The sequence below is a fragment of the Hemiscyllium ocellatum genome, chromosome 10 (assembly GCF_020745735.1).
Source record: "Hemiscyllium ocellatum isolate sHemOce1 chromosome 10, sHemOce1.pat.X.cur, whole genome shotgun sequence".
In the NCBI taxonomy this organism is placed as follows: Eukaryota; Metazoa; Chordata; class Chondrichthyes; order Orectolobiformes; family Hemiscylliidae; genus Hemiscyllium; species Hemiscyllium ocellatum.
In genome coordinates, this window is record NC_083410.1 from 15,614,254 (window position 1) to 15,628,613 (window position 14,360).

General features: G+C 45.0%; 1 protein-coding gene across 1 annotated transcript in view; it reads left to right on the forward strand.

Moving 5' to 3' along the window:
- Nucleotides 1-14,360, forward strand: part of kif26ba (kinesin family member 26Ba) — a 391,129-nt gene that overhangs the window by 332,759 nt on the left and 44,010 nt on the right. The window contains exon 11 of the mRNA XM_060831283.1: nucleotides 12,343-12,505. Coding sequence (XP_060687266.1) covers nucleotides 12,343-12,505 — 163 coding nt within the window. The remainder of the gene's footprint in view (nucleotides 1-12,342; nucleotides 12,506-14,360) is intronic.

The window sequence follows — 14,360 nt, forward strand, 5'->3', positions numbered from 1 at the left end:
CAAATCTGTGTGTGCATGTGTGTGGCTGTGTAAATGGATGGACATATATCTGTGTGTGTCACTTTGTACGTATATCAATGTATAGTTATGTACGTATGTCAGTGTTTGACAGTGTATGGCTTTATGTGGCTGAGTGTGTCATTGTGTGGCTCATTGTGGGTATGTTTGTGCATCAGTGTGTAGCTGTATGACTGTGTGTATAGATTTGTATACATTTGTTTGTGCTTATCTATATTTTTCAAGGGAGCTCTGTGTGACAGGTCTGAGTAAAATAACAAGACCTTAGGGAATGGGGTTGGAGTGGAGATTTTCCTGTGGCCTGTGAACTGTAAAGTTAGGCAGTTTAACAATGAATGCCCTTCCTTGCATCAACACAGGCTCCATTTGAGAATGAGCACAGCTCACACAAGTCTGCATGTCCTTTAACTGCATCTGAAAGGAGGGTTAAATGAATAACCTTAAGAAATGATTCCCTCTAACTATCCTCCAGGCTCCTTCAGAAAACGAGCCCATTCAATGATGTGACTAAGTGATTCTTTCACAAACAATGATTAATGATGCAGGGTGATGATGACTTCACTCTGACTGCAGTCTCCCGTTAATAGTGATTTCTTATCTCTCCTTGATGCCGGCAATTTCAAACTTCCCAGTTCTGCCAGTGAGCTTGCATAAAGGTTGCTGCACATCTGGAAGGTCAGTAGTTGACAGCAATTCAACTGGGGAGGTCATCACATCACAGCCTGTTTATCCCCTCACCACGCACCACACCCAACCAGCACCATCACTGCCTCCAGTTCTGAGGAAGGGTCGCTGGACCTGAAACATCATCTCCTGATTTCTCCCAAGAGATGCTGCCAGACCTGCTGAGCTTTTCCAGCAACTTCTGTTTTTATTTCTGATTTAAAGCATCCACAATTCTTCCAGTTTTTACCTGGCCTCTGAATGTTTGCTGTACAAACTGTCTGCAATTGCACAAGGGGTTCTGGAGAAGGGTCACCTGACCCGAAACGTTAACTCTGATTTCTCTCCACAGATGCTGCCAGATCTGCTGAGGTTTAACAGAAATTTCTCATTTCTAGCATCCGCAGTTCTTTGTTTATTTTTTCATCTTTACATTAAATTCCTTCAGTGGGAGTCACAGTTTCAGGAGCAGAGTTTATTAGGGACAGAAGTGAGGGGAGTCTTTTTGACCTCAAATGGTTATGAATCTTTGGAATTCTGTACTGCAGCAGGGCACGGAGTCACTGTCATTGAAGATATTTAAAGCAGGAACGGACAGATTTTTGGTCGCTCAAGGAATCAGTGGATATGATGAGCAGCGGGAATGTGGGTTTTGAGACCAGAGGTGGGTGGCATGGTGACTCAGTGATTAGCAGTACTGCTCCAGAGTGCAAGGGACCTGGGTTCGATTCCACCCTCAGGCAACTGTCTGTGTGGAGTTTGCACATTCTTCCCGTGTCTGCGTGGGTTTCCTCCGAGTGCTCCGGTTTCCTCCCATGGTTCAAAGATGTGCAGGTTAGGTGAATTGGCCATGCTAAATTGCCCGTAGTGTTCAGGGATGTGTAGGTTAGGTGCATTAGTCAGGGATAAATGTAGAGTAATAGGGTAGGTGAATAGGTCTGGGTGGGCTATTCTTCAGAGGGTCATTGTGGACTTGTTGGGCCGAAGGGCCTGTTTGCACGCTGTAGGGATTCTATGAATTCGATATTGAACAACAAACCAGTCTTGAGGACTTTACAATGGAAATCCTGCTGTTGTTTCTTATGGTCAGCCCTAGTTAACATTGAAGAAGTGGACTCCTGGATTAGCCAGCCACCTGAATGCCCATGTCTTTGAAACAGCCAGGGTGCTCAGCGGTGGCTCACTTAGTTTAAGTCCCACTCAGCACAGAGACTCAGTCTACGCTGCCCTTGGTGCCTTTATTCCTGATGGGAAACTGAAGGGATCCTCATCTGCCTGCCTGGGTAGATGTGAAAGATCCCACAGTGCCAATTTACTGACCAGCGTGGGAATTACCCCCAGTGCTGTGGCCAATATAAATCTCACACTCAGCATCATGATTATGTGGACATTGTGCCATTGTTGTTTGTGGGAAAATAGAATCCCCTGCACTGATCCAGGCCCATGTTCACACTCTCTTGTGTTGGAATCTCCCAGCTTTGCTCACTCCACGTGACAGCATTGATTTAATGTACTCGGCAATTTGCATCGCATACATTCCCGTGGGATCAATAATTAGATTTATGTGTCCCAGTGCCCATTTAAAATCAAGAACACTTGACACTTTGTTCATTGCTTGACCTTATTCCAATCAGTACGTTTTCTCCCTTAACCGGGCTCCCTTGCCATTTCTGATTGGGTAAAGCTGGAACCCAAATAATTGCATCAATTTAGATTTTTTTTCCCCATCTTGCTTCTCCACTTGGATCCACGGTGATTCCAACTAAAGGAGCTTCAAGATTAAGCTTCAAGATAAACCTCCCTATCCCCCAGCCCCACTCCACTCACAGCTACATAACAAGCTTAAACAGTCTACAACCTTCTGCTAATGGCTTGCCTTTACAAACACACAGACAGGAATATTCCTGGCAATCTTCTGCTAGAACTTTAAAAATATTATTACTAATTAATATTACAATAGTTGTTCAATCACTCTCCCTGGTGTGAAACTAAATGCTCTTGTAGCAAAATGCCTGACTATAGACTAAATTCAGATCAACACCAAAATGTTCAATGTGCAATTCTGGCCTCCCTCCCACAGGAAGGATATGGTGAAACTTGAAAGGGGTTAGAAAAGATTTACAAGGATGTTGCCAGGGTTTGAGGATTTGAGTTATAGGGAGAGGCTGAATAGGTTGCGGCTGTTTTCCCTGGAGCATTGGAGGCTGAGGGGTGACATTATAAAGATTTATAAAATCATGAGGCGCATGTTTAGGGTAAATAGACAAAGTCTTTTCCCTGGGGTCAGGGAGTGCAGAACTAGAGGGCATTTGTTTCGGGTGGGAGGGGAAAGATTTAAGAGGGACCTAAGGGGCAACCTTTTAATGCAGAGGGTAGTGCGTGTATGGAATGAGCTGCCAGAGGAAGTGGCGGAAGCTGGTACAATTACAGCATTTGAAAGGCACTTGGATGGTATTGTGAATAGGAAGGGTTTGGAGGGATATGGGCCAAGTGCTGCAAATGGGACAAGATTAATTTAGGATATCTGATTGGCGTGGACAAGTTGGACCTAACGATCTGTTTCCGCGCTGTACGTCTCTATGACTCTCATGACTGTAAGTGTTCACAGCCTTGTTAACCTGGAGAGTTCCCCAGTCCTATTACTTTGAATTGAATTACAAAGACTAATATAATGACAATTAATGAATCAACCAGGCTTCCTCGGGCTTGGTAACAAAGGGAATCTGCTCTTTTCTTATTCTTTATTCCTTCTGAGAATGTTGGCATCATTGGCTGGATCAGAAATTGTGGCCCATCCCTAATTATCCTTAAACTGAGTGGCTGGGTAGGGCCATTTCGGTGGGCAGTTGGCTGTGGGTCTGGAGTCACATGTAGGCCAGACCAGGTAAGGACAGCACATTTCCTCCCTGACAAGAACCAGATGGACCTTTACAATTGATGAGGGTTGTCATGGTCACCATTACCGAGATGACCTTCCAGAGCCCTCAAGATTCTTTAGTCAATGAAGTACCTTTGAGTTGCACACTATCAACAGTACCACTGTTAGTTATTTATTGCAAAAATATACTTCATAAAAATAAACCTTTATGTACATGTACAGTTAATGAAGCCATTCAGATCTATAGTTTCTTTACTTACAGAGAACAAATTCGGCTTTGATGTTCACAATTCTCTATATTTGTAATTAACCTCTTGGCATTTAGCTGAGGCATCAGCAGGGCTCAATTACTGAATGGACCCCAGTTATGTTTTGACAGAAGACCTTACAAGGTGGTCTTTCCCCACTGCGCCTTGGCAGCGGCTGCCCCAAGCTCTGGTGTGTCCCTCAGCATGTAGTCCTGGAGCTTGGAATGTGCCAGTCTCCAACACTCAGTCAGCGTCAATTCCTTCAGCTGGAAGATCAACAGGTTTTGGGCAGATCAAAGAGCGTCTTTTACCAAGTTGATGATCCTCCAGGCGGTGTGCGTCCCAGGGAACAGACCATAGAGCACGGAGCCCCGCGTCATGGAGCTGCTCGGGACGAACCTCAACAAACACCACTGCATTCCTCTCCAGACTTCCTTTGTGTAGGCATATTCCAGAAGGAGGTGTGTGACAATATCGTCCCCCCCGCAGCCGCTTCGAGGGCAGCGTGCGGTGCAGCTGAGAGTCCGGGCGTGCATGAAGGATCTCACAGGCAGAGCCCTTCTCACCACCAGCCAAGTCATGTCTTGGTGCTTGTTGGAATGTTCTGGCGATGAGACATTCTGCCAAATGGCTTTGACAGTCTGCTCAGGGAACCGCTTGACAGGATCAGCCCTCTTCTTCTCCTGAAGGGTCTGAAGGATGCTACGTGCTGACCATTTCCTGATGAACTTTTATTCAAAGGTGTTTTCCTTCACAAATTTCTCCACGAAGGACAGCTGACATGGAACAGTCCAACTACTCTGAGCGTTCCACAGCAGTGAGGCCAGGCCCATCCTTTGCAACACTGGGGACAGGTAGAACGTCAGTACGTAGTGACACTTGGTGTTTGTGTACTGGGGATCCATGCACAGCCTGATGCAGCCACACATGAAGGTGTCCATCAGGGTGAGGGTAGCGTCGGGTGTGTTCCCTCCCCCGTTGTCCAGATCCTTATATGTGATGTCACTTCAGACACGGTCCATCTTCAACCTTCAAATGAAGTAAGGGATGGCCCGGGTATGGGGAATGGGCCAGACCTGTGCCACGTACAGCAACACTGAGAGTACTTCACAACTGATGACCAGGCTTTTACCTGCAAAGTTGAGCGACCAGTGCTCCCATCTGCGCAGTTTCTGCCTCACTTTGGTGACACGCTCCTCCCAAGACTTGGTGCACGCTCCAGCCCCTCTGAACCAAATACCCAGCACCTCCAGGTGGCCTTTCCTGTTGGTGAAGGGGATAAAGGATTGGTCGGCCCAGATTCCAAAGGACATTGCTTCGCCCTTACCTTGGCTCCCGAGGCCCATTCGAACTGGTCACAGATGCACGAGTCTGTGCACTGACAGTGGATTTGGGCAGAAAACGGCGACGTCATCCATGTACAGGGAGGCCTTAACCTCTAGGCCCCTGCTGCCAAGAATAGTCACCCCTCTCAGGGTAACATCCTTCCTGATGGACTCGGCAAATGGCTCTATACAGCACACAAACAAGGCAGGAGAGAGAGGGCAGCCCTGCCTGACTCCAGATCTGACTGGGAAGCTATCTGATTCTCACCTGTTGATTGAGACTACGCTAACAACGTTAGAATAAAGCAATCGGATCCGATTGCAGATTCCCTCCCCAAAACCCATTTTGGACAGAATGTCTCTCATGTACGTGTGCAATCTCCTGTCGGAGACTTCCTCCTGGTCCAGGCTGATGAGGCAAGTGTCCACCCCACTGTCCACAGTTGTTAGATGTGAACATGGCTACCGATTTTTTTTTTTAAGATTCCCTACAGTGTGGAAACAGGCCCTTCGGCCCAAGAAGTTCGCACTGAACCTCCGAAGAATAACCCACCCTGACCCATTTCCCTCTGGCTAATGGGCAATTCACCTGACCTGCACATCTTTGGACTGTGGGAGGAAACTGGAGCACCTGGAGGAAACCCCATGCAGATACGGGGAGAATGTGCAAACTCCACACAGACAGTCACCCGAGGCTGGAATTGAACCTGGATCCCTGGTGCTGTGAGGCAACAGTGCTAACCACTGAGCCACCATGTCGCCCATTGTTTACTGGGTACTCCCACAGACAGCAAATATGTTGATGATCAGATCATCTATTTTAGTCCTGTTGGACCAAGAATAAATGTTGGTCAGAGCGCCAGTGGAGCGAAGGGGTGCAGTGGCCTTCCTGTGCTGTTCCTCACATGTTGCTATGGAAACAACCTGACAGGGAGAATGGAGGCCTCTGTTCAATGTCACAGTCTGAAAGATGGCACCTGCAGCAGTGACGCACTCGCTCAGGACCTGCACCGGAGTGTCAGCTTCGGCTGAAATCCCTGAACTATATATCAGGAAGGTTGTCTTGAGTCCTGAGGACCAGAGGGTCAGCGTACAAAAGCAGAAATATATTGAAGGGAAGTTGGATAAGTACATGAGTGAGGGAAGAAGGGAAGGGTGAGCTGAGGTAAGGGGGGAGGGGGGTTTGAGCCAGAATCTAGCTGTTGGGCCAAATGGCCTGTTTCTCTGCTGTAAAAGTGAGATATGATAGGATGCAAAACCTTCAACACGAAACATTACCATCCTTCTGATGAAGAGTTATGAAGTCAAGCACTGGATTTCTTGGTGATGTGACTACTTGTGAGCCAATTCCACAATTACCAATTCCGCAGGAGACCGAATTCCTTTATAAAGGAGACTCTGGGGAAATGGATGGCCCCAGATCTGTGTCTGTAGAAAACCAGAGACAACTTCTCCTGAACATAGCAATGCAGGAGCAGGAGTGGGCCATTCAGCCCCTTCATCCTGTCTCACTGGTCCATTGACTGAGCCGAGCTTGGGTATCTTCAAAGAAGCAATGTTGCCAAATAACCAAAACACAAAAGGAAACTGTGGAACAGCAGAGGCCACTGACCCACGAAGGCTATCAGAATCCCACAGCAGCTTTTCTCAAATTAAGGAATCTCCAAAATAATATGTCAGAGCACAGTTCCAATGTCTAGGATGGGTTATTCGAATATCCCTCATCCTTGAAGTTATAATCTGAAGAAAGAAAGACTTTAATATAGTGCCATTCAGCAGATGAAAGCCCAGGTTTGGATCATAACATTCCGATGACTACTTTGTGACAAACTGGAGTTGGTACTGTATAACAATGCCAGGATGTCATCTGGAAATAGAACTTAGAATAATACAGCAAGGGAACAGGTCAGATCCCAGGGTGATTGGAAAAAGAAAAACTTTGCTAAAATTTGAAGTTAGGGATGTTCCAGAGTTATTACTAATATAAATTTTCACCTTTCAGCATTCTAATGCAAGGTTATTGACTTAAAATATCAATATTACATCCCTCAGCAGATGCCTCTTGAATCATAGAGTCCCTACACTGTGGAAACAGGCCATTTGGCCCAACAAGTCCACATCAACTCCCCGAAGAGTAACCCACAGAGACCCATTCTCCAACATTTACCCTTGACTAATGCACCTAACCTACACATCCCTGAACACTGTAGGGCAATTTAGCCTGGCCAATATACCTTACCTGCACATCTTTGGATTGTGGAAGGAAATCCATGCAGACACAGAGAGAATGTGCAAACTCCACACAGTCACCTGAGGCTAGAATCGAACCTGGATCCCTGGTGCTGTGAGGTAGTAGTGCTGGCCACTGAGCCACCATGCCTGGCAAGCCTTTCCAATCTAGTTATGATTAGATCTATGGGACTTCCTAACCATCACCCGGGGACGCCTCTTGATGACAGATGATCTGTGACTCCGTGGATACCACTCGCTTCTCCATTGGAAAGCTATGACTGAGTCCAACTCCCACCCTAGAGAGATCCGATTAGAGAAAGCACAGCTGATCCTCCCAGTACCGTACAGTGGGAGTGCTACAACGTTGAAATTGTCATCTTTCAGAGAACATTGAACCTGTCAACTCTCTCAAGTTGATATAAAAGATCCCAAGCCATTCATTTTTATTTTGAAAAGGGAATCTACCTTGGTACCCTGGCAAATATTCAATATAATATGGAGTATTTGGATGTGCATTTGCAGTTCAAAGTTTGGGAGAAGATTTGTAGCTCGGGGGCTCGTTGTTGTGGTTCTGTTCGCCGAGCTGGGAATTTGTGTTGCAAACGTTTCGTCCCCTGTCTAGGTGACATCCTCAGTGGAGGATGTCACCTAGACAGGGGACAAAACGTTTGCAACACAAATTCCCAGCTCGGCGAACAGAACCACAACAACGTGCATTTGCAATGCCAAGGCTATGGGCCAATTGCTGGAAAATGGAATTAGAATGGTTTAGGTGCTCGTTTCTGACTAACTCAAACTCAATGGACCGAAGGACCTTTTTCTGCACTGTAGACCTCTATGACTAATTATTACAGATAATCTGGTCATTTTACTTCTGGTTTCTGGTCACTATTGCAGTGTGATTGGTGGGATATTGTTGTGTATATGCTGGCTGCAGTATTTTCTACATTACACTAGGCATGCACGTCAAAAGTATTCCTTTAGCTTTGAAGGACATTGAGAACTCCTGAGATGGTGAGGAGTTCTAGATAAAACCAAGCCTTTGTTTTCTGCTCAGTTACATATTCAATCTCATTAGAAACTTTGACACTTATTTAAGTGTCTGATTCTTGTAATTTAAGAGAGAGTTTGTTTCCTTTGGGAGTTAATTTGGAAAAATCACCTGTTATTCATTGTCCTTGTATAACTGGGAGAAATATTTCTACACTTGTGTGGTTGCTGTTTTATGTTCTGAGGGAGAAGAGGGCACTTGGCAAAAGTAGGGAGTGTTTATAAAATCATATATTATATCATCATAATCATCAATCATTATGTATTCTGTCTCTCTTCATGGTTTAGTGGAATAAAAGGGTTCAAATTTTGCAGTTAAAATTAGATTAGATTACTTACAGTAGTGGAAACAGGCCCTTCGGCCCAACAAGTCCACACCGACCCGCCGAAGCGCAACCCACCCATACCCCTACATTTACCCCTTACCTAACACTACGGACAATTTAGCATGGCCAATTCACCTGACCTGCACATCTTTGGACTGTGGGAGGAAACCGGAGCACCCGGAGGAAACCCACGCAGACACGGGGAGAACGTGCAAACTCCACACAGTCAGTCGCCTGAGTCGGGAACTGAACCCGGGTCTCAGGCGCTGTGAGGCAGCAGTGCTAACCACTGTGCCACCGCGCCGCCCACGGCATATCCCTGATTAAATCATTCCCTTTTTGTAACAAGTACAGAAAGAGTTTATTTTGATGTATTCTCCTTTTGTTGGTAGCTCCGTATCAGATTTGTCCTGTCATGCTTGCTACTCTTTGTTAAACACCTTCAAGATGAATCAGCCAGTTTACAGGACAGTATTGTCATCATTTCTTCTCCCGCGTAAGCTGCAAGAGGATGCTATATGCACAAGCTGCCGTTTGGGAGGTAGACAGATTTGGAGATGACAACTGTGGACAGAATCATTTCTAATAAATGTCGCACTTACAAACCCACAGATCATATCAGATAGAAAACAATCTGCTTATTCATCCAACCTGCGCCCCCCCCCCCACCATAATCCATATTTATGTTGCATCATGATATAGACAACACCCACTGCTCTAAAAAACAGGAGTAGGAGAGAATATTATTCATTTGCTTGGATGAGCACAGCTCTAACAAAACACTCAATTTTCTAAAAACGTTATGGTGCTGAAGGAGACCATTTGGCCCATTGTGTCTGCACTGGTTCTGCAAATAAGCATCCTAGTGCAATTCTGTATACCTTTGCATGTGCTTGAATGCCTCAATTCAACCTGCCCTCACCAAACTTCCAGGCAATGCATCCCAGACCTAAAACCACACATAGTGTGAAATGCAAACTTCGACACCTTCCAGGAGAAAGCAACCTGCTTATTTGGCACTCCATCCACCACCTTCAACATCCAGTTCCTCCAATAACACTTGAAGCAGTGGTGTGTACCATCTACAAGATGCACTGCAGTAATTCACCAAGGCTCCTTTGACAGCATCTTCAAAATAATGACCATTGCCATCCAGAAGGACAAGGGCAGCAAATATATAGGAGCACCACCACCCACAAGACCCCCCTCCAAGCCGCTCACCATCCTGACTTGGAAATATATTGCCATTCCTTCAATGTTGTGAGGTCAAAATCACAGAACTCCCTCCCTCCCAGTGCCGCAGTCTGCTTATACCAAACAGTCAGCAGTGGTTCAACAGTGCGGCTCAAGGGCAGCTATGATACACACATCCAAACAATGAATAAATGAAAGTAAACTCACATTATTATCTCCTGGGAGATTAAAACACAGGCCGACTTGGAGAGGAAAAGATTTTTGGGAACTTTTCTCTGACCGCCCTCCAGGCCTCCTGGGAGATTGGATCGAGGTGAGAGGACCATTCTGATCATGATAGTGGGAGTGTATCTTAACTGATTTTTATGCCTCAGTGTGTGATCCTGAAGAGCATTGATAAAAAGGCACAATATGATTTTCCAAGATAGATATGTTACTAGGCTGAGAGGTCAAAGGGCATGGGCCACCCACAATCTAAGTAGTGGTTAGAAGGTTATCTCTGAGAAAAGGGCATGAAGGGACAGAGATGCCATGGTAGCTGTTATTGCCACCATGCAGTGTTGGTGTTGATGGGGTTCAAGACGAGTCGAGTTTTAGGAGAACAGAATGAAAAAAGAATCAAATCTAGACTGCTCCCAGTGAACCTGAGAGGTTGGCAAACTGAAACTGGTGGTGTTTATTATTTTTACATGAGTAATCAGACTCTCATTGAACCTAGTGAAAGTCTTTCGCATGCAGCAGATGCGGGACCCATGGTGAGTGATTGAGCAACTATGTGAAATATTCAGCCAAGCAATAAGCAAAGTTTCGACATGACAAGAAAGCTCTTCCATACTCAACAAACAGCAAGGCAGGAATGTCACAGAGAGAGGTTTTAGCTTCGAAATCTTTGCAATATAGAATTTATGCAGTGCTCAAGACATTGTAAACTTCAGTGAGGATATTGGTGCGTACATGTTTGTGTGTCAGTGTGTGTTTGTGTGGGCCAGCCTGTTTGTGTCAGTATGTGTGTGTGTCAGCAGGCATCAGTGTGTGTTTGTGTGTCTGTGTGTGAGCATATGTTTTATGTGCATCTGTAACTGCGTCAGTGTTTGTGTAGATGTATCTGTGTCATTGTGTGTATGTGTGTCTGTGTCATTATGTGTGTGTATCAGTGTATGTGTGAGACTGAGAGCTATGATATTTATTAAATAGATGCATTCTTCCTCCAAGAGAGAGGAAAACACCAGAAAGTTATAGTTATATCATTTTGAATGAAATCGATATAGTTTAAGGAAAGTTTGATATCAATTTAATCTTCCTCTAAGTCCGATGGTCAATTCTTAGGTTTCACAGCATGTTTGCAACATACTAACTGATCTATGTAAGTTCCACAAAAGTCTCCTTCCAGCCCCACCAACTGATCCCATCAACATATAATTCAATTTCTTTTTCCTTCGGGTGTCTGTCCCCACCATCCCATGCCTCTGTCTTATTCACCTCACCAACTCCTTGTGCTAGTGAGTTGCACATTCTAGCCACTCTGAGTAACCTGTATTCACTGTATTAGTGACCATCTTATACATGTGCCCTTTGGTTCTAGTTTCCCCCAGGTATGGAAGCATCATCTCTACATTGCCCTGTCAAACTCATCCACAGAATAATCTTGATGATCTCTATATTGTCACTATTCAGTATTTTCTCTGGGCATCACAAACTTGATGTCAGTTTTTTTTTCCTGGACATTATAAACCTTTAGTGAGGAATTTTGTGTGTCGCAGCCTTTTCAATCTTTCCAGATTATGATAACCCTCTCTTTTTTTTTTCTTCCACCTTTTGCAGTCCCTCTACATCACTCAGAGGTGTGTGTGATTTTGTGAGCATGCACATTTCTGAGGGGCAGGAGTAGGCCATTCAGCCCCTTGAGCCTGCTGTGTTGTTCAATAAGATCTGGCTGATGTGATTGTAACTAGGAGAAAGTGATGAAGGGCTTATGCCTGAAACATTGATTTTCCTGCTTCTCGGATGCTGCCTGACTTGCTGTGCTTTTCCAGCAACACACTCTCGACTCTGATGTGATTGTAACCTCAAACACACATTTGCAAATAACCCTTATTAATCAAGAAACTATCTATCTCTGCCTTAAAAAATACACAGTGGCCTCATCTCCATTCTCTGGTGAAGTGAGTTCCATAGACTCTCAATCTCCAAGAGAAGAAAATCCCCTCATCTCTGTCTTCTGTGGGAGGGCTGTAACTTTTAAACGGTGTCCCGTAGGTCTGTTGTCTCATGCAAAGGGATACATCATCTCAGCAAACCAGCACCACCACCAATCAGACCACCACCCCACAACACCCCACCAATCTTACATGTGGTGGCAGTAAATGCCTCAGGTTATTCAGTGCCATCTTGTTGCTTTACCATTTCAGGGAGAGCAAGCTCACCATGTTGCTGCGGGAATCTCTCGGCAACCTGAATTGCCGAACCACCATGATCGCCCACATCTCGGCTTCCTCCAGCAACTACTCTGAAACCCTGTCCACCATCCAGATCGCCTCGCGGGTCCTCCGAATGAAGAAGAAGAAGACAAAGGTACGCGAGAGCTCTGCATACTTATAAAACCAGGTCACACATGGTGTTCAGCTGTCTAACTGTTTATTTATCCTCGCGATCACGTGAGTGTATATTGTAATGACTGAGTTAAATTGTCAGGCTGGGAGGCTGAAAACAATTCTCATTTCTGACCCTCTGATCTGAAGTTTCAAATTCTTATTCTTGTGTTCACATCCCTCCATAATTTGATTTGGTTTGATTTATTATTGTCACCCGTACCGAGATAGAGTGAAAAGTATTGTGTTCCATGCTGTTCAGACAAACCATACCTTACATAGGTACGTCAGGGTAACTGAGCAGAATGCAGAATGTTGTGTTACACTTACAGAGAAGTTATAGAGAAAGATCAACTCCAATATACAAGATGTCCGTTTGGACGTCTGATAACAGCTGCTCTTGAATCTGTTGGTCTGTGTTTTCAAACTTCTGCATCTTCTGCCCGATGGAAGATGGTGGAAGAGAGTTATAACCGGGGTGGGAGGGGTCTGTGATTATGCTGGCTGCTTTCCCAAGGCAGTGTAAACAAGGAACAAGAGCAGACCACTCGGCCCTTCCACCCTGCTCTGCCATTCAATTAGATCGTGGCTGGTCTGCTTTTAGGCTCAGCTGTACATTCCTGCGTATCCCGGATAATCTTTCAGTCATCAAGAATCTCACTGCTTAAAAACGTTTAAAAATTCTGCATCAACTGCCTTTTGAGGAAAAGGTTTCCAAAGGCTCTCAACCCTCTAAAACAAAAAAAAGTTTCCTCATCTTGTTTGAAATGGACAACCCCTTTATTTTTAAACTGTGACCCCTGTTTCTAGATTGACCCATAAGAGGAATCATCATTTCCACATCCATCCACTCAGGTCCACTCAGGATCTTATATGTTTCAATTAAGTCACCTCTGACTCTTCTAAACTCAAGAGGATACAGGCCTAGCCAGTCTGTAGGGTTTCACAAGACAATCCACTCATTCCAGGTATTAGTCAAATAAACATTCTTTGAACTGCTCTTGTCTAATAACCTTCGCTCTTCCTCTTCGGAATCACTTTATTTGAAAATTATCTCCTGGGATTGGGGTGTGGCTGGCATAGGCCTGCATTCGTTGCCCAATCCAAACTGCCCCTTGAGAAGGTAATGATGAGCCGCCATCTTGAACCCATTTCTATGCATGTGGTCCAGGCATAGTCAGGATTTTAATCGCTCCAGCATTGGTATTAGCACTAGATTAGTAAAATACACTATGCTCATAGGCCATAAGATCAAATCCCACTACTGAAACTTGAATTCAATAAAAGAAAGTCTGGAATAAAATGTTAGCCTTTTACTGGCTGTTTAACCACAGTCAATTGTTGTAAATCCTGCCTGGTTCACTAATACCCTTTAGGGACAGCAATCTGCCATCCCTACCTGGTCTGGCCTGCATGTGACTCCAGACCCATTGCAATGTGATTTTCCCTGAACTGCTGTCTGCACATCTGAGGGGTATTCATTGGCTGTACACAACAGGCCATAATCTGGCTATACACTGCCAATGATGTTCAAATATGAGTAATTGTTACTTGTACATAACACTGCTCTGAGGAGATGATAACCTACTTTAGACTGAAGTGTAGTGTGCCTCTTTCACCCTGTAATTATCAACTAACTATGGCATGATGAGATCCTGTGTGGGCATGTAAAAGCCAGTTGGTGCACTTGACTTAGTACAACAAAGATTCAGGTGGGGATGTGGGTCTGGAAGCACATGCAGGCCAGACTAGGTAAGGACTACACATTTCCTTCCCTAGAGGACATTGGATATTGCCAATGGCACCTTCGTCCCAGGAAGGAACACAAAGAAAAATCC